The sequence below is a fragment of the Aedes aegypti genome, chromosome 3 (assembly GCF_002204515.2).
Source record: "Aedes aegypti strain LVP_AGWG chromosome 3, AaegL5.0 Primary Assembly, whole genome shotgun sequence".
NCBI lineage: Eukaryota > Metazoa > Arthropoda > Insecta > Diptera > Culicidae > Aedes > Aedes aegypti.
Window position 1 is genome coordinate 64,057,232 of NC_035109.1, and position 21,888 is coordinate 64,079,119.

The 21,888-nt window shown below is 36.5% G+C and overlaps 1 protein-coding gene across 1 annotated transcript in view; it reads left to right on the forward strand.

The window, feature by feature from the left end:
* LOC110677859 (cell death protein hid) overlaps positions 1–15,161 on the forward strand; it is a 305,227-nt gene extending 290,066 nt beyond the window's left edge. Inside the window, exon 4 of the mRNA XM_021849588.1 lies at positions 13,754–15,161. Within this exon, the coding sequence (XP_021705280.1) occupies positions 13,754–13,840 (87 nt within the window). The 3' untranslated portion in view covers positions 13,841–15,161. The remainder of the gene's footprint in view (positions 1–13,753) is intronic.
* Positions 15,162–21,888: the final 6,727 nt, after the last annotated feature.

Genomic DNA, 21,888 nt, shown 5'->3' on the forward strand with positions numbered 1-21,888 from the left:
ACTATATCCGCTGATCAACCAAAAGTCATCTCTGTTGTTGAAGAACATGCTTGCTGTTTACAAACAGGTCATTCTTCCGGTCATTGAATATGGCGTTCATTCTGGGAGAGTTGCGCCAAAACCCACTATCTGAGGCTCCAGAGGACCCAGAATAAGTTCCTCCGGATGATCCTCAACAGTCCTCCGAGAATGAGGGCAACCGAGGTCCACCGTCTGGCTGAGATCAAAACACTTGAGGAACGCTTTGGTGACTCGATCGATAGATTCAGGATTCTTTACCACCAATCTGGCCAGCAGGTCATCCGGGACCTCGTTCCCCCCTAGGTTATCAAATATTTATTAGTCTAAATAGTAGTAGTTAGGTTATCAAATTTTTCTTTCTTTAAAACTACCAGAGCCTCAAAGGCCGATCATTTACACTAGGGTAAAACCAAATTAATAACACCAATACAAAACCAGCAAAGCAAACAAAGCTGAAGGACCACTCTGGTCAAGTTTTTAAAATGTATCAAAATAATTTCTCTGTAAAACAAATATTGAAATAAACATGAATTTAATGCAAAATGTGTGTGTTGCTGCAGCTCTGGTGGATACCTTTAAACGTTTGCACCATTGATCCCTTCCAACATACTTCCTGCAACGCCATGATACCGAATCCGCGGTCCTTCAGCACGTCGGCGAGTATGCGTGAGCTCCCGATGAAGTTGAGAGATTAACAGTTCCACGTACCGAGCTTCCAATCGCTAGTCCCTTTTCGTCGCTGTGGTCTTGGCCGATTGTCCGGGTTCGTATTCTCTCGTTGATTATTCGTTGCTTGTTTTTTACGGCTGGCTTGCAGGGCCTGACACCAACCCCCTTGATTTCCGGAGGACCATTCCCCCTAAATGTTCGGAGGACCATAGTGCGCAGTTTAGCTTAGAGCCCTTCTCTGGCACTCGGACGATGATCAGCTGCCCCTGACATAGGGAACAGACGCAGTTGTGAGCCGCTCCTAACATGGAGGAGACAGACGCTCCAGGTTTACAGAAGCAAAAGCAAACCCTCACGCCGAGTACCTGGGATCGAATCCCATCCCCGACATAGTCACTTATGACGTAAAAAGTTATAGTGACGACTTCCTTCGGAAGGGAAGTAAAGTTGTTGGTCCCGAGATGAACTAGCCCAGGGCTAAAACTCTCGTTAATAAAGTCAAACCAACCAACCAAAAGCAAACCCCCCTTCCCTGTCAGCGTACGACCAAAGTTTCCACCGGGTTCGGTTACCAGATGTTTCCTAAGGTTACTCATACCCCGGCCAGTACCACGAGGAGGTAGGAATAGGAGTTGCTGGGCAGGAGGCTAAGGACCGCACAGAGGGGTCTATTTTATTCCTGCAGGTACGCGAGGTACCAATGATACGCCAAATTTGGATAGTGTGAGTAACACTTTTACCTTTTGAATTCGCTTGCAATTTTGATGTCTTCTTCATCATTATTCCAAAGTGTCTCAAATCATAATCGTAAATCATAAAAATCATAATTGATTTGTAGCAATAGTGGGGTACAAGTATTCTCATGTTCATAGGCGCGGGAATTTTACGCGCAACGCGCAGTAATAATGATGCTGTGATGAAAAATATTATTGCCCACAGCACATAGTAAAATAGTTCATAAAAATCATCATTACTCGTACCTCTAAACGATCCCCAGCGGGTTCGACATTCAACCAATCTGCATCGCAAGTAACCAATCTGCTCCACCTTCTTCCCCCATAAAGATACTACCGTCCACGGCTACTGTTCGTTCCGTAAGTTGGCATATATTAATTATTTTTTGCAATAAAGCGTCCCACCCTCTCAGCATCTTCGCACCGGAACGGACAATCTAGCAGCATAAAAGCCTTCTTCCTCCGTCATGCTATTTTCGCATTTTATATTTTCGCAAAACATCACACCAGGTCGGGACTTCACCAGAGCGATCTTGAAAGTCATTGTAGATGCACTCGCAAAGTGTTCCAAGAGTCGAAGTGTTGTTCAGTCACTCGCTAGCTAGCAATCTTCGGGCCTGTGGCCGCCATAGATATCTGTTTAATCAACACATGCTTGCTGGCTGGGTACACAAAGGGGAGGCCGATAAGCACTGGTTGTAGATTTTATATGCTTCATCATCTCCTTCATCATCATAATCTATCTGAATGCACGCTGGGCGAGAGCCAGTTAGTGGCAGGATCGACGAACAGTGGCACATGGTTGAACAAAACCTCATAAACTGAAATTCTTAAAATTGCCAGGTAACATTTATTATAGATTCCTAGATTATTGAATAATATTTTCCCAAAATTTTAGATTGATAGGATTTGTTTGTTTGTTCTATCTGTGACGAGAAGTCATTTAGGTTTTGTCCGACTTTTATATGAAGGCGCCCTACTGTTTACCGCGAGCATCGAAAACCAATTTGCAAAGCACTCTGTTTAGGGTTCTTGAGCCCCGCTCATGCGAATCTCAACCACGACGTGGTTGTTTTGCTACTACTTACTACATGCGACCTCTTCGTTTGGTTATATAGGTAATTGGGTAACCGGTCGGTACAGGGATTGAATCGATCCGGTCATCCTTAGTCACGGTGAATCTCGCGGTTTCAAACGGTTCTCTGGTTTCCTCTGTGTGTATGTGGTAAGCACTTACTAGGCAGTGTCCGTATCCAATAATTAAGAGGCACTTTCGACCCAATTTCTCCTCGCGGAATATCGCGATGATGCAGCTTCTGTTGTGCTCCGAAGGGAGCCGATAAGTGCATCGATAATGGCGTAACTTGAGGAAGGGACAATAACGGTGTTGTTAGAATCATTGTTTTGCCACTTCATTTAATTTTGAGATGAGGCGTAGTAAGGGATAAACTCGCTGTGTAACGGTTGTAAGTTATGGTTTTGATCAATGGCCAACAAAAATATATTTCTTCAAAAATGGATCAATGTTAATAGATTTTCCCAGGTATCCTCAAAGTAATCAACACGCAGCGAACTGGACTATCGAAATTCATACATTTTGCCTTATGAAAGATAGAACGATTGTCGCAATACGAACGCTTTATGTGTCGTTTTAGCATTACTCCACACCAAGGCGTCGATAGGCGCGGGGTGTACGCACGAGCCTATCGATCGCAAGGTCCTTGGTTCGATTCCAGGTTGCCGCGAAAACTATTTTTGTTTTCAAATTTCGGTTTCATAAGGCAAATTTATGAATTTCAACCCGATTCCTTGTGGCGAATTTTCATAAGGGGTTCCTATGTTTATCGATAGTCCATTTGCCTGAGTGAAGTAATCACCCATGGGTCTGATTGAGAATCCATTAAAAATTTACCCAAGACGCTACTTCAAAAGTTTGAATCATAACTTAAAACTCATTGAAGGATCGGTTTAAAATTTAGGGAGGAATCTACCGAAGGATTCCGTAAAAAAACGTTAAAACTTTCGAGAGACTCTTGCCAAAATACTTGATAAAAATTCAATGAAAATTTTGCCAGAAGGCGTGCGAACAGCCACAACAAGATTGTGAAAAGATCTATTAAGGAATTTAGAAATTATTATTCTAGAAATTTTGCATTAATCTCTCAAGCAATTTGCAAAAATCTAGCAATGAACTCACCAATGTACACAGAAAAGGTCCATCGCAATTTAGCCAAAATTTTGCTCCGGAATGTCTCTGCTGTATCGATTGCAAGACATCTAAAATTAAACAATATAATCTATTTTCTACTACAGCCGCCTCTCCACATTTCGATATCGAAGGGACCATCGAGATAGGGAGAGATTCAGACAAAGAACACATTTTTGATGAATACTAGATTGAAAAACACTCCGTTGCCAAGAAAGTAATACACAAACAGACGTCATTTTGCGCTCCTAATTTGTTTAGAATCCCAAAGTTTTGGTCTAGTAACCTTCGATATTGGTTATATCGACAAACGGAGAGAAAATTGAGAACAAAAAATCATCAGAAACACATCGAGCTATGGAGATATCGAGAAAAGGAGGATATCAAGATATGGAGGATATCGAGATATGGAGAGTATGCGGACTGAAGGGACTAATGAAATCATCGACATAGGAAGAGATATCGAGATGTAGAACATCGAGATGTGGAGAGTCGACTGTATCTGCTATCTCCACTGTATTGTTCGAGAAATTGGCAGCTTAAGGCTGAAATCCAGAAAACAATGAAGAATATCTCCAATCTGCCTTGCGTTGAAACTTCTTCTTCTTCTTCTTCTTGGTATAACGTCCTCACTGAGCACTTCCACAGTTATTAACTGAGAGCTTTCTTTGCCAAAGTTGCCATTTTTGCATTCGTATATCGTGGCAAGTACGATGATACTATATGCCCAGGGAAGTCAAGGAAATTTCCATTACGAAAAGATCCTGGATCGACCAGGAATCGAACCCAGACACCTTCAGTATGGCTTTGCTTTGTAGCCGCGGACTCTAACCACTCGGCTAAGGGAAGCCCCAACTTTTAAGTTCTTCTATGATTCATTTAAGTTATCTGTTTTCTACCTTTGGTTAACGTGGGGTAACTTACTATATGTTTAACTCTGTTGTCTCATTCATATGATTTGCTCTCTTTTGGGGTTTTTGCATCCTCATATCTATTTCTGTTTTCTACTCTTTTTAGTTGATCTCCACTCTCTACTAGTTGTCTTCTTCTATCTACTATCTAATACCGAGGCCTGTCTAAGATCTTCATACTCTTCCTTGTAGGAGCTGTTCGATGTTGAAGTTTCTGCTTTACTCTCTGCTTTCTATATCCAACATTCTACGCTCTATTACCAAAATTCCCAACACACCTCTAAGGCATCCAGCCTGGTCTCAGAATCATTTTTTTTTTATCTTTATTAACGAGGCCCTAGGCTAGTTCATTTGGGACCAACGGCTTTTCTTCTCTTCCGAAGGAAGTCGTCACTTTAACCCTCTAATACTCAAATTTTTATTTTCGATCTAAATATATTTTTTAGTTATCTCAAATCGTTCTAAACACGTTTGATTTTTTTTATTCGAAAATCTATGAATATCGGTTTTTGATTTTTATTATTTTTATTTTTTCATCCTTTTCCATTTTTTCTTGAAGCCTCTTCTAGTTACCGTTTTGTCTCAAATTCCGAACAGACTCATATTCCGAACACTCGGTTTTTGTATGGTGATTTGGTTGAAATGTTTCGCTGAAATATGTCACCAACTAAGGAAATGGCAGTCAATTGCAATTCAATTTTAACGTCTCCAATATAATTTATACCGCGGGAGTAGTGATGATTTTCTAGTTTCAGACCAGAAGAACAAGCTTGTTGTGGCCAACAACAAGCCACCGGGGTGCATCATGCCGCACCACACCGGTGGACGAACATGCCTCATGTTGAGGCCACAAACACACCACAAATTCGCCATACTGGCAACACTCTACTCACCTGTAATACAATACAGACCATTCATCTGTCGCATACCTAAAAGAAACACAACAATTAGTGAAAACATTAAATCATAAGCAATTAACTTACCTTTCGATCTTTCCAGACCGAACACAATCCAACGATTGTTTATTTACATTTTCATTATCTCTATTGTCTGACAGTTCCAGAATATTCAGTCCGTCAATAGTATAACAGTTTAGACACAACACATTATTGTATACAACAATACACATCGAGAATATTCTATGCAAGTACAATAGGGTAGAGGACTATATATAGAGCGAAATTCTATGTATCAAATCAGTCTGAAATAAACCGTGAATTCGAACGAATCTCTCTTCGTGTAATTATTCCCTACCGGATCGTATCCGCGGGAACAAAGCTTAAGTAAATTTATTTGCGAAATTGTTCATTTGAATACGACTTATTCGTGCTGTTCGGAATTTGAATCAAGGTGTTCGGAATATGAGACAGAATGAACACAGTGTTCGGCATTTGAATCAAAATGATGTTCCGTACTTTAACGTAAAAAGAATATTAAAACTAATTAAATCAACATTATTATCGGTACACCCAACAGCTAACAGTTCCCAAGTAACCAATAAGCATTTAAACTAGCATTCATCCAGCATTATATGCGTCAGCACGGCAATGAATTAAATGCTCTTTGAACTTATAGCTGCCTTTAGTGCTTCGCCAATGCAGGTTTTGGTGAAATAACGGGCTGCTTTGATGCTACTCCTTCAGAAACGTTGCATATTGCTGTCAAAAAAGAATAACGCCACCCGAGAAGAGCAAAACAAAACAAAAATACTGTTGATCTCTTTCTCTTTCTCCTTTATTTTTTTGCCACCGTTGCTCTCTTTGATTTGTTTTGTTGTTGTGGTGCAGTTTTTTGTTGAATTTTCCTAGATTGCGATTCGAAATCACGAACTGGTGAACTGATGATGATGCTCCGCTCTACAGATTAACCCACAGACGATTTATTGCTCAGCGTTGATTTAATACCCTACTTAAGCTACACCCGTTGATTTGTTCCAGAGCAGATTTAGGAGTTAGATGCAGAATTTGCTTCAGTAAGCTTGATGCCGACGCATATTATTGAAATTGAATTTGATGTACAAATCATAGTAGGAAAATTTCCTACTTGATTTAATCATTTTATTTCATTGTAGGGCTCTTAAATCAGGCGGAATTATTTTGTTGCAGAACCCGCGTGCGTGAGAAAACGAAAAGTATTTACGCGCTGCTTTTTCCAATAGCAATATTGCTTGTTTTCAACATTACTTCTCCTATTTCATCAGATGGCAGAGCCATCCCACACACTAGGCATAGGCAGGAGAGAGACAGAATGCTTATATGATCAGTAACATATAATCTGTACTCTTCTTTCTGACACTCGTACAGCAACAAACTAGCATTTCAGGTGCTCAGGAACGAAAACACATCTTGCAGTGAAAAAGCTGATTTACAACAGAGTGATTTTAGATAGCAATGCTTCTGCTGATTTAAGACAGCTAAGCAATCAAACTGCTCAAATAAAACATAAAGCAGATAAAGTGCCATACGCATTCTACTAGGTGGCTTATTCAAATGCTTATTGGTTACCTGGGTTAGGTTTTGCGAGGAAATTGAAATTTACACAAATATCTGCCAATTTATGCCAATCAGATGCATTTGAAGTCACTGTTGGCCTTAAGTGTTCGGAATATGAGTCAAAACGGTATTGATTTTTGCCAATAATAAAACGGTACTTTTAAAACTACCGTTTTGTCTCAAATTCCGAACAGACTCATATTCCGAACACTCGGTTTTTGTATGATGATTTGGTTGAAATGTTTCGCTGAAATATGTCACCAACCCAGTTAACACAAACTCGTATACGATAGCGCATAAGAGTACAAATGTGGAGGCGATATACGTACATGCGCCATAAGGCTGCGTGCAAGATATACGTATATCGCCTCCACATTTGTACTCTTATATCCCATCATAAACGATGGTGTGTTTACTGGGAAATAACAAGGAAATGGCAGTCAATTGCATTTCAATTTTAACGTCTCCAATATAATTTTTACCATGGGAGTAGTGGTGATTCTCTAGTTTGAGACCAGTAGAATAAGCTCAGATAAATGTATTTGCGAAATTATTTATTTGAATACGATTTAATCGTGCTGTTCGGAATTTGAATCAAGGTGTTCGGAATATGAGACAGAATAAACACAGTGTTCGGCATTTGAGTCACAATGTTGTTCCATACTTTAACGTTAAAACAATACAAAACATGATCAAATCAACTTTATTATTGGTACACCCTACAGCGAACTGTTAGACTTTGCGAAGAAATTAAAATTTACATAAATATCAGCCAATTTATGCCAATCAGATGTATTTGAAGTCACTGTTGTCCTTAAGTGTTCGGAATATCCCAGCAAACCAGAGATTATATAAGGATGTACATTTCAAATTGTATAAATGTACAATTTTCGTTGGAATTGGATATGATGAAAAACTAAATTGATTGAAATCGTTAATGAAGTCTTCAATTTCATCTGACTTCAATTTGCAATTTGCATCGGACCAAATATGTAACTTTAAACTGTCATTCCATTACGATTTCTTTTTCACTTGATATGACTCTATTATAATCATCAATGTGAGAATACATATGAGTTCATCTGATGTAGATATTAAATTCATGAACAAATTGACTTACCGGTTGAAAGAACATCACTGTTTAACAGAAACACAATGTCATCACGTTGCATAAGTATTTTCGTACGATGTATTTAATAAATTGCTGCACTTAGTTTCAACGTTAAATCGATAAAACTTGAAACCTTCCGTGTTGCACTGGCTCATTTGCAAAATGACAATTAGGTTCGATAACATTCGAACATGATGCTCCACAGTGTTTCATTTATATTTGCTTAAAGACCGAATCCAGCAACTAAGACTGTGCGGCACAGTGGTAGCGTATCTGACTAATGATGTAAAGGTCAGAGGTTCGAGACTTGTCTTGTGATATTTTTTTTACTTTTTATTATATTTGTTTGTAAAAATTAAGTCATATAAACTGCAATACACAATCATACATGAAATTACAGTGAACGCCAAATCAAATTGTCTGAAGTTGTATTGACCATGATAAATTCTCTAAAATGTACGTATATGGCCTCCAAATTTGTGCGAATAGAGGGAATTCATGCATTTTATACAATCTGTTTTTACCGAATAAGTGTTCACTTTCTTCACTTGCAGTCTCAGTTATGTGAACATATTTGTTGGCTGGGATGAGTCAAAACGGTATACATTTTTTTTCTGATTTTTTAATTTGCCGTGTAATTAACTGAAAAAAAAAGTTTAAAATTATTTCAATTCCACCAGGCTCTTCTCCTGCGATAGATTGATCATAGAAAATAATAGGTACGATTTTTTAAGGTACACGTTTAATGAACCCCTGGCATTTGTAGGCTATATAAGAATACAATTTTTCAAGCAATTTTCAAAGATACAAAGAAGTTTCAAAAGTCGTAAAAACTTTTTTGATATGCGTGATATGAGTCAAGGTATAATACAAAAAAAAGTTTTTTTGATTTTCGAGCTACGAAAAAATAACACAAAATTCCAAAGTGTAATGAAGGGATCCCCAGAGTGATTACTCAAGGATTCAATGGAAAACTTCTGTGGGGAGGATTTCCTAGCATAATTTTTAGAATGATTTCTGTAGCGAATCCTTGGGAGGATTTTCGAAAAAATTACTGTGGTAAGGTCGTACAGAATGATAGGGAACATAGGAAACTTGCATCCATCTCTTGAAGTATTTGAATGAGTTGTGGAAGAATTATTCGAGAAACACTATTTTTCAGAAACTATTCAATGACATAAACAGAATTTATTAATTTACCTTATCCTTCTTTTCGACCAATCGATACGGTCAAGATATGGTGGAGAACGAGATAGAAATTTAAAATTTTTCCTTACTTCCGAAAACGAAGGTATCCGTGCTAAAATTCGTGATTTATTATCCAGAAGTACAAAGACGTAAAACCGTCGAACTACAAGAACTTTTGACAATCTACCAAATCCAGTGTCAGCTCTTGGGATTTCTCCTAGAATTTCTCCAGAGAAATTCTCTAAAAATTCACCAAGGATTGCTTCAGGAATTCCACTAAAAATCCCGACAGGTAGTATGTTTCGACTGGATAGGAGGTAGATTTTTTGTTAGGCCCTGAAGATGGTCCAACAGCCGGACCGAAACGTCGGCGATTATTGAAAATTAGTCAACGCAATTAATTCGACTGAAAGCCGAGATCCCGACAGGTATTTCTCCAGGAACTCAATCAGAGAATCCTTCAGAAATTCCACTATTAATTTTTATAGTCATTCCACCAGAAATTGCTTCAGGAATTCCATTAGAAATTCATCCAGGAATTCCACTAGGGATTCTTCAAAGAATTTTATCCAGAAGTAAGAGGACGTGAAACCGTCTAATAACAAGAACCTTTTACAACTATCGGGTTCTTGGAATCGCTTCGGTGAGACTCCTAGATATTCCTCCAAAGGATCTTGCAGAGATTTCCGTGCAAAGTCGGGTAACTAGATGATAGCAAATTGATTATGATTGATTATTATTTCCATTATCGCTGTTATCACTTTAATCTTCTACCTAACCAAATGGTAACAAAAATGGTTATCATTGTATCAATAAAATATTTTATCACACATGCTTTTCAAAAAAAATTCCTAAACGTGTATTAGTAAGCAAAGTAGACTTTTCATCATAAAACATTTTTAAAATTGTTTGGAGCGTAAGTTTATGCCAGAGCACTCTTCGCTCGAAAATTGTCTTTGATTTGTAATTATAATACTCAATGTAAATGATGAAACACATTTAATTGTAAACTTGAACTCAGTGATAACAGACAGTGAATTCTTTATTTGTAAATTACCTCGTTATTCGCCCAACAAATTTTAGTTCTTATTTTTGTTTTGTTGGTTGTTAATTCAGCCAAGATCATAAGAAAATCAGTTTTCAAATCATGATGATAATCAGGTTAGAAGGTTTCTTGTAATTTTATTATTTAGCTTTGCTCGGGCTGTATAATAAATTTTCATTCATTAGGGATTCATCAAGAATTTTTTACTAGAGAATCCATTGTGTTTTTTCAGACACACCTAATCGTAGAATTTCATTTCAGTGAACTCAAATGACAAAATCAGTCGGTAAAACATATTTTTACTGGAATATAGCGAAGAGTTTGATATAAATTTCAAATTTTCAGCATGGATTAGGCAGATATACTACCAAGCTTTCCTTTGAAACTAATTTCGTCCATATCGGTCTATTCTTGCGAACGCACCAACAATTTATGTCGAAAAAGAGCCAAAAAGATTGGGCCTAGAGGAATTAATGAGGGATTTTCAAAAGCAGTTCCCGGGACAATTCTTGAAGGAATCTCAAAAGGAATGTTTAAAAAATGCATAGAAGAATTCCTTACTGTATCTATGAGGACCTCCTGAATGGAGGCCTAGAAGATTATTAAGTAGAGTAGTCATCGTTAGAGGAATTTTAGGAGGAAGCCCATGAAAAATCCCTACATATTAAAAGGGAATTTTTGAAATCCTGTATGAATTATTGGAGGAACTTTGGAAATTCCAACTAGAAGGACAAGTAAAATCTAAAAAGAAATTTATAAAGAATCATAGAAGTAACAGATTGATGATTTCGAAGCAGAATTTTCAATGTGTAACATCTGGTAGGGCATCGGATAATACACTGTTATTTAGAATTTAAGGCCGAGACTGCGCTATTGTAAAAATATACAAAATTAAACGTGCCTTTCGTTTTCGAACTTTTCAAAGAAATCTTGATGATTTTCCTGGAGGAAACTGGACGGGTTACTAGAAATATTAAAGGAGGAATGACTTGAGAAGTTCTTGGGGGAATACATGGAGCATTTTCTGGAATGTCTTGACTAAGCCTCAATAGAATCCATTGAATATTACTTGGAGAAATCTCTTGAAAATTAATGTAGGCATCATGGAAGGGAATGCAGATGGATGCTCTGAAGGTTTCCTAAGAAGTATTACTGAAGTCATTCGTGGAGAAGTTGTTATGAAAAATTATAAAGGATCCGAAGACGAATTTCGACGAAAAAAGACCATAGAAGATATCCAGGAGCGGTATCTGGATGGGGAATTTCGTAAAAGTCCTGGCAAATATAAATCGGATGCTTGCCCAGACAACCAAAATGTACGTATAACGAAATCACCTGGAGGCTCTATATGTGCAAAATTTCACTTATAAGATGTTGCGAAACGGCCTTCTACGTACACAAGTGGAGGCGATATGCGTGCATATATTATGTGATGAATAATAACATACAATGCGAGTGTATAAATATTCTACCGAAGTAACTGTCGTAAATTCCGGTCTGAGCAGCACAAGAAAACACCGAAAACACATCCGTTCTTACGCAAATTCGTTTCAAAACTGACTCAGCAGAAGCTAATGCTATTGCAGTGAGCTTTTCAAGCTGAGCTTTTTTTTTTACACACTTATCGAAATATGATGGCTTTAATGAATAATAAACTATTTCATTTTTCTGCACACGCCAAGAATAAACACTAAAATGACATATAATTAACCCATTTATGGATATTCCCTACAGTAACCTGCAATATTATGCGACTTAACTTATGATAACAAATGATGATTTGACAGCTGCTACGGATTGATCCGACTTACTTTGTACGTGTGTACGGGACGAAACAAAATGTACAAATGAACTCAGAAAAGAAGTGTTTTATGCGAGGAAACTCATCAATCTGACGAGTTTATCCACGGTGTTTAGCGAGTTTGATGTAATTAATATGAATAAACGAGTTGTAACGTGAACTTTCATGCGATTTCTGGTTGTCTGGGTGGTAGAATCTCTTATAAACTTTCTGAAGGAATCCCTGGCTGCATTCCTGGAGCAATGCCTGGTGGAATCAAAATGATCCCTGAAAAATCCTGTTTGAATCCCTGGTGGAATTTCTGGGGAATCTATGTAAGAAAAAAAAAATCACTGATGGAAGCAATCCCAGGTAAAATTACGGGACATGGACATCATGGCAGAATTACTGAAGGAAACCTTGGTAAAATTCCTGGAAACTACCTTATGGAATCCCTGGTGGAATTTCTGGAGGAAAAGCAGGTAGAATTTCTGCAGAAATCTCTGGTGAAACTTCTGGAGGAACCCATGATACAACTCAATATCTGGAGGAATTCTTGAGTGAAATCCTGGAATAATCCCTTGTGGGAATCCTGGAGAAATCTATACCAGTATACTTGAAGGAATAACTGGTGGTATTACTGCAGGAATTTTAATGAAACTCCTAGAGAAATTACTGGCAGAATTCCTGGAAAAATTACTGCCACAATGCCTAGAGGAATTACTGCCAGAATAAATGGAGGTTCTTAAGGTGAAATGGGGTTTCTCTTAACCCCAGGTGTAATTTTTGAAAGAATGCATGATGAAATTCCTGGGATAATTACTGATGGAGTTTCTGAGGTTATTGGTGGAAATACTGAAGTTATCTGGCTCAAACAGTTTAATATACAAAAGGTAAAAACATAGTTAAATACATCAACTCATATTTTTTATAAAAAAAATGTAAATCTTTTCAAAATGTATCCTTAAATTTGATTATTTCTACTCTCTTTGTTCTAGTATCTCATTCTTGGACCTGTTCTTAAGGAGTGCATGTTGTTAGGCCTAACGGGATATAACCGTCTTAAGAGTTGACTATCTGAGTTATGTTTTCAGCTGTTTTGGTTTTGAGTTTTACTCTCAATAATCAGTATTTTGTTTTCTGGGATCTTGAATAGTCTTCTGTTTACACTATGCTCGGATCCTGTACTATTTTTTTCTTCTTCACGATTTTTTATGATTCTCATATATGCCTGATATTGAAGATATGTGATCCATCTTTCTCCATGTCATTTTCCATACTTAAAAACGTGTTTCCACAAATAACCCATTTCCCCGAAAAGTTAGAAGAACTGACGTTCGAGGAAACTAAATTAGTGATGGAAACCAGAATGACTCAAATAAACTAAAATATTCAGATCCCATCCTGCACACGCCTATGCCCACCACCATCAATTAAAATCCGCAATCCGCTATTATCCCGATGACGCCGTCGTTGCGCCCTCGGAAGGGACTCTATAATTTCAGCCACTTTTCTCCCCATTTCGTCCGACTGAACAGCCCTAGAGGGCGTCATCCCAGTCATCTAAGCGACTAACTTTTTTTTTTCTTCTTACAGTTTCTGGAGCAAACCCTCGTCTGGCCAACCCTGGCCGTGACCGCCACGTTGATCGCCCTCGGCTGTGGCCTACTAGCTGCCCGGTGAACCCAACAGGAACAATCCACTGGAGCCGCTGGAGGACAGCAAAAAAAACGGAACCCAAGTGCCTTCAAGATCGTAGTGTCGTAGTAAAACAGCAAGCCCGTAATAATAGTGTACTCATCTGATCCAGTTCAATCCGCACGTGTAGTAAAAGATGTCGCGCCCGGTATTGGCACACATTGGCCCGGAGAACAACACCACTTAGCAGAAGTGTTCCAGCTTGGAGAGTTGTCTCAATCAGTTGGAGTAAATTAACGAAAGTAGCCGCTGATTGATGCGGACTATAAGATGCCACGTGACGCGATTTAGACCAATCGGATGCAACACTCAAGACAGTTTTTTTTTCTTAAAGTGAAATTCTTACCAGATTAGATTCGTAGTAGCAGCAGCAACAAGTGACGGTTAGCATTTAAGCCTTTAGCGACGTAAGGAACGATTTCAAAGATGAAACAATTATTAATCCATTTGACGGATTGTGATCTCGATTTTTTTTGTGAGTAACCCCTCATTGAAAGTGTTTTTTTTTCTCAGTTGATGCATGTTTTATTTTTTTTTTCTTTCCACTATGAAAGGCGTTATTGAATTCGAAGATTTTTCCTGTTGCGGAAAGAAAAATGATATGCCAAGCCAAAAGTGAATGTGATTGTCCTTTTTAAGTTGTTATTTTCCCCCCAGAAACAGGCAGAAATAAGAAAGCATGTTTATTTTATTTTTATCTATCGTTCAGCAAAGCATTTGGAAACGAATCCAACAAGTTTATTAGATGTAAGTGAAGAAGAAATCATTTTTTAGTACAGTTTACATGTAGCACAGTTAATCAGCCAATAAAGATTTCGTTACATTTTAAGGAAACACATATTGATTTGTTAGTGAAATTATATACGTCTGTAGATGATACTAATTGGAAAGCCATATCGGTTTAGTGATCGGTTGATAATTGTCATCCTTTTTAGGGGAATAGTCTTTTAAAGATGGTTCTCGGCTAGAAGGAGTAGCGAGATATGTGCCGATTTAAAATAATAGTTCGTAGCGTTCTAAGCAAAGATAAGCTTTAGAGTAGAACTGTACCACTTTTAAGAACAAAAATGCGAAGATCTTCCATAGAACTTAAGCAAGATTTAAAAATTTGGTTTTAATATTTTCAGTGTCCAAAATGCTCACAATTAGTTTTGGTATTCTGACGTATCAGCGTTAGCGTAGTTGCAGTACACTCCGTAGATTGGATACTAGCAAGAGCAACATTCAAGTTTCTGTTTGAATAATCTCGCCCAGACTTTTTTCAGGAACAAGACCGGAGAATACACCTTGTTCCAATCTTGAACAAGAATATTAAAAGCATAAACAACGCTATTCCCGGCCTCGACCATATTTACCGTTACTTGTGTTAGGGGAAGGATATGTTGATGTAGCTCTTATTTAATGATAGGCCACCGACTCAGCGACACCCTTATAAGGGATCATTGAAATATTTATTTTAAGGCTTCCACTTCAGAGTTTTTTTTTCCAAAAAAATGCCAGTATCTGCTTCACAAATTCATCAGATGAGTCCTTAAAGATTTCTTCAAAGAAAATTATATCCATGATTTTGACACACCTATCTTTGATATTTTTTAACTTCTTCATGATTTGCTCTACGAATTCATCAGATAATTACTTAAACATCCCAATCTGTCTATCGTCATTTTACATTCTCTCACTTTCCATGATAAAAGAGTGCATGGTGACGTCACGAAAAATTCTCCTTCTCTGTCCCTCTCAATTGACTGTTCTGCTCTTTGACATTCGCTGCTGGAATTGTTGATTTTTTTTTATATGGAGTTTCGAGATTATTGTGCTCATTCTGCGCGGAGTGTGAGGTGAGACGAGTCGAACGAGGTGACAATTGTCGTCTCGCTCCCATTTGATTAACATTAGTCGTCTCACGTGACTCGCGGTTAGAGCCACATGGAGAAAAAAAAAGTTTGGTCAGTCATTATTGCTGGTAGATCAATCATATTTTACATTGAATTTCACTCAAACAAAATTGATTCAACAATAGTTATGGTTGGTTTAACTATTAGTTATGATTGATTCAACTACACAAAATAGTTGAATCAACCATAGATATGATCGACCCAAACACTATCTTGTGAGTGAGAGCCCATCAAATTACTTCTACCCCAACATCGCTTGTTGGTAAACTGCGGTTTTTTGCTGTACAGCTCATAACGTATCAAGCTAATAATGTGCAGAAAGCTGATTTAACAATAATATAATTGAAATATTCATGTGATGGAAGACAGAAACAAAAGCAAAAGTGATTGAGCAAACCATACTGTCAGTTTAGAAGTACCGATAATATGCTTTTAACAATTGTATCCAGGCATGTTAAAACAACTATCGGAAAAGTTACGTCAATCATTCAAGACTTTTCTCCGTGCAGTCGTTGGTCCCGAGATGAACTAGCCCAGGGCTAAAAATCTCGTTAATAAAGTCAAACCAACCAACCATCACACGCCGCGCAGAATAAACACGTATGTCAGGCGTGCAACGATCTAAAGTATGTACGCAAGTCATAGAACGCGCCTTGCATTCTCGCACTCACCAACACTATCGAATGATGTGCGTGGTGACATTCCATAGAGGTTTACAAGCAAACTGCCACGAATACCATCGGGCGATCAATCTTACACAAGTCGATTTCCTCAGAATGAAAACGTATCGACAACGTCAGTCCAACAAAAAAGTGAACGTTCGGCAGCAATTCTGTTTATGTTTGCTTTCTCCCAGCAACAAAAGCATTTTCTCAAGGATTGTAGTAGCAAGAACATAGAGCGTGTCATTTCATAAAAACAAGATTTTATCAAAAAACTAAGGACTCTATTGTCTACGTAGTAATGCAATGTTGACAAATTTTTTGTTTGGTAGTAGAAACATAAACAGAATTTCTACCGAGCATTCACTTACTTGTTGGACTGACGTTGACCGAAAGCTCGAATGACGTCAAACAAACATCGATACGTTTTCATTCTGATCGACTTGTGTTAGATTGCTCGTGCGTTGGTATTCGTGGCAGTTTGCTTACTTTATTTATGGACGATCCCATAGGATACGGCGATTGCAATCAAGTCAAGTATTTTATCGCAATAGGGTCCTTAAACTTTTGATAAAACCTTGTTTTAATTGAATAACACGATAGAGTGTGTTCTTTCTACTACTTTTGCAAATTTTCCCGCTCCAATATCTTCTATGTCCAATTAAAACTTTATTTTTAAAGCTTTGTTCAAATTTGAGCCTTGACGCTCATGTTTGACGCCACAGGTGTTTAACTTTTAACACCGAGGTTGTTCGTATCTGACGGAAAACAAAATACACTCTAAATTTGAGTTTAAACCAATGATTATGACATAATCTTAAAAACATGGAAATATGTTTTTTATTTAAATCAAATAAAAGCCTTTAAATTTGTGTAATTGTGTGTTTCTGGCCTAACATTAAGGTGAAACAACGCGGAATCCAAACATGGTCAGCACAATGGCCGGCTTCTCCCCCAACCCACGTTTTCAAGGGCACAAAACTGGAGAAATAGTTGGCAAACGTTCCTGATCTTCTTATTTCAAGCATTCTGCTAGTGCACAAAGCCAAAATAGAAAGTGCACTTTTGTGGGATGCTTTCTTGTGAGTTTTAGTACAATCTTAGAAGTTGATTCCAAACTGTTTCACCTTAAGCGTTCGGAGACAGGGCCTTGGGCCCAATTCGCGCAACGCACACTCCGTACACCACAAGCACGTCTAGTTTTTGAGACATTTGCTGTTGAAAATGCAGCGTTTGACATTTCATCCAACTTGCATGCAAGTTTATCAGCTTGTATGCTGATTTATGTCTAAATTTACCACAGAATTTGAACTTCACATTTTAAACAGTACATCGTTATCGGGATAATGATCAGACAGAGATGAATTCTTTCAAAGATTGCTTTAGAAGCCTATTTTACAGGTTATTCTCCAGCTTTTCCCTAGAAATTGTTACAATATTTTTTTTCCAAAATATCCTCGTGAAATTTAGTTACTTTTCTAAGTTTTCTAGGAATTCAATATTCTTTCTTCAGCTAGGCTCACGTTTTCTTCCAGGAATGCTTGAAGTAATATCTTCATTATCCGTAGGCCAGAAGATGTATTTTTTTAATTTACAAGAATAGGATCCTAAAACTCAGTCCCAATTTAAGTGCCTAACGCTTAAGTTTAGGCCAATAACACATGGTTACTCAATTTTCTAATGTTTTCTGTTGATTTAAGTCCAAAAAACATTTTTTTAGATTTTGTCCCACCCCTTGGCTTAAACTCAAATTTTGGGTGTATTTTGTTTTCCGTGTCTTTTTCGAAATGTCAGATAATTCAGTAAAACTCGAGAATTTCTTAGTGATTATCTAAAGGATTCCTGGATAGCATGCTCTTTTGAGTAAATTTCAGACACATTTTTAGAGTAATACCGTTAGTAGTAGTATTTGAAGGAATTTCAAAAAGAATTAGAGAATTAATCAAAAGGAAGCAGAGATCGTTTTTGATTTCCATAAAAAGATATTCAAACAATTAAGATAATTCAAGACATTTTTAATAATTTAGTTTTGGTGGAATACAGTCCTAATGTAGTAAATAAGAGCTATGTAACATGTCTAGTAAAATTTAATGAAATTTCTTAATAATTTAAAAAAGGATATCTTTCAAATATCTTTCAAAAAATGCTTGGAAAACTTTTGAAAGAACCTGATACTGAAAAAAGGGATCACAAGGATAATTTTAAAAGCAAACTATTTAAGAAAACACCCCGGAAATTCTTGACACATTTTTAGAGAAAATTTCTGAATGATTTGTGAAAAAACAACTCCTGAGTTTTGTTGTGGAATGATCTGAGATCGAATTCCAGAAAAAATCCCGAAGGAAACATGCGAGAAGTTGCTGGTGTAATTTTCGAAGAATTTGCTGGAGACAACCCTGTAGTGAACAAAAGCTCGTTTCCTTCAGTGATTTCTAGAAAACCCATGAAGTTCATCAGTTTTTGTAGAATGAATCCCGAATTCCACAATTTCTTGAAGGCATCTTCGAACGACTTACATGAGAAATCCCAGAAGCTCTGAGTCTGATGGAGAAGTATTTAGAGAAACTGCTGAAGGAGTTCTTGTAGGGATTTCACGAGGGAATTCCATGGAGATTTCTGAAAACAAGTGTTTAAAAAAATCAATCATTTAAACTTTAGAATAACTTCTGAAAATGGCCTATGAGTTTTTAAACGCAATTCATTTGAAAAAAAATCTACAGTGAAACCTCCATTAGTCGATATTGAAGGGACCATCGACTCATGGAAATATCGAGTCATGGAACAGCAATCCTTTGTGAAGCTGCTTCTGGGGACCATCTTAGTAACCATGAAATTTTGTTTTTAGTATGGTTCCATGAGTCGATATCGAGTCATAGAACATCGACTCATGGAGGTATCAGTGTAGTTCCGAAGTTGATCATTTAAGAGGAAAAATTTCTTTGAAGAAATTGTAGTGAACCGTTTAGGCGGCATAAAAAATATACACTGAAAATATATTTTATTTTTTATCATGAAATATTTTTAAACGTAAACATTAAATTATACAAAAAAAAACATTTTTTTTTTTTAATTTTCACCATAGCACCTTGATAGAAAATAAATGCTTCGGACAAAGTTTCAGGATGGAGAGTTTTTAAATAAAAAAGTTTATATATAATAGTTTTATATAATATTTGGTCCATTTGATAAATTTTGATTTTTTTATCATTATCAATACGTTTAGATTATCAAATAAGCATCTTGAAATTATTCTGATCCATAATGATTGTCATGATCACTCTTCTAGAAGTAGCCATTTACGAGTTATTTGAAGTTTATTGCAACAACTAATAATTAAATAATAAAATAGGACACTTTTAGAAGTCATTCGTGATTCTCTATTAAAAACAAGAAGTCATTATACAGAAATATGACATACTTGCAATCTCAAAAACCTTTTTTTGTTAATGAAGAATCTCGAATAACTAATAAAAATATTAATATTAATAAATTAATAAATTTCTGCATTCAGCTTCAAACTTGAAAATGTCTACTCTCAAAAAGAGGATCATAGAAGTCAATATGGTTCAAAATGTTTTTAATATTCAATATTGAAATAAATTTAATATTTAATATTTGATTTTCAAAACATATTTATATTATAAAATAAAAGAAAATCGATCTAAAATTGTTCTTAGAAAGTTTTTTTTTTTCAAGTCTCCATCATGAAACTTTGTCCCAAACATATATTTCTTTTCAAGATTCTAAGGTGACAATTGAAATAAAAATATTACAAATGGGGTTTTAGTGCTGCTTAAATTTAAAATTTATTTTTGAATTTTCCGTTATAAAATATTTTTTTAGTGTCTCTTTATTTTTATGTTGCTCAAACGGTTCAAGGAAAGTTTTTCTGTAATGTTTGAAATGAAGTGAATTAAAAAATTCATAGGCTTTTTTCAGAAGTTATTCTAGAGTCAAAATGATCGATTTTTCTGTGCAAAACGTTTATTCTACCATACTAAAAGCATGTGCAAAATTTAATCTAAATCGAAGATTAGTTCGAGTTCCGTAGCTGACCGGTTTGACATGGAATTTGTCAAAAAATAATTCAATTGAAATATGCGAAATAGAACTTACTAGAAAACTCATAGCGAAATATGTAGAGCAAGTTTTAGAGGAATCCTAGAAGAACTTTCTAGAAGAATCTTGGAAAAAATTCTCAATGAAATTCCTGTACGAAAACTCAGATAAATCTTCTTAAAAAGTATGAATGCATTTTTTGTACCATCGATTCATATACATTTAAAATTGTCTTCGAACTAATCTTTTTTCGTACTTCAGTTCTTGAAATCCTCGTCAGGAATAAGAATTGAATCTTTTTGCTTTCAATTGATCAATCCAAGGCTAGCAATGTTAATTTTGTGTAAATTACATTTGGATAACAACAATATTATGAATAAAATGGCTTAAATTAATCAATTACGTAGCTCTTTGCATAATTTTGTTATAATTATTTGATTGTGCAGAATTGGGTCCTAAAATTTTTAATGAAATCTTGTTTTTATTTAACAACACGAAAAAGCATGTTACTGTAACTACTTTAGCAATTTTTCCCGCTCAAATAATGGCTATATCATGTTTAAACTTTTATTTAAAAATTTGGTCCATAAATGAACCTTGACACTTTTGATCATGTTTGACGTTCGCTTAGTCGACAAAAACACCACAGGGGTTTTAGTTCGACCACTGGGGTTGTTCCTATCTGACATTTCGTAAGTGACACGGAAAATAAAATACACTCAAAATTTGAGTTTAAGCCAAAGGATGTGACAAAATCTAAAAAAATGTTTTTTGGACTTAAACCAACGGAAAATATTAGAATTACTCAATTTTCAATGAGTTTTTGGCCTAAACTTAAGCGTTTGGCACTAAAATTGGGACAGGGCTTTAGGACCCTATTGGGATAAAGCTTTTTTGATGACATGGTTGAAAACACGGGAATTTCATCTCCATAGAACAACTGTCAGAGTGATTCAAAATCAGCTGATTTGAAACGTCTCGTGAACTGGCCTATTCAAGTGTCCATCGTTGCACAGCTTTCACCTTTCAATTAACTAGCTTCTAGAATAAGTGCTTTGCGTGAAAAAATGTGGAAATACAAGCCAGAGAGTGAAATGGATTAGCCAACTCATGCATGATGTTTTGGCTGTTTAGTTTCTTGAGTTTCAACTCAGTCGTGAAAAATCTCAAGCGTGAGAAATGAGAATTTTAGTTTTTCGCAATGCTGTGCCTGATGTACCAATTTTTAAGTTATGTTTAGAAATTATGACAATAATGGTCTTTAAGAAGTCTTACAGTCTATATTGATAATATGAACGTTGAAAGAAGGTAGAGACAAAGTATAAGTAGAGGACAAGAAGAAATATGTAAGAAACATAGTTTCTTGTATGATACGATGAAAGATTGTTATCATTTCGGCTGATACGTTGGAAATCCG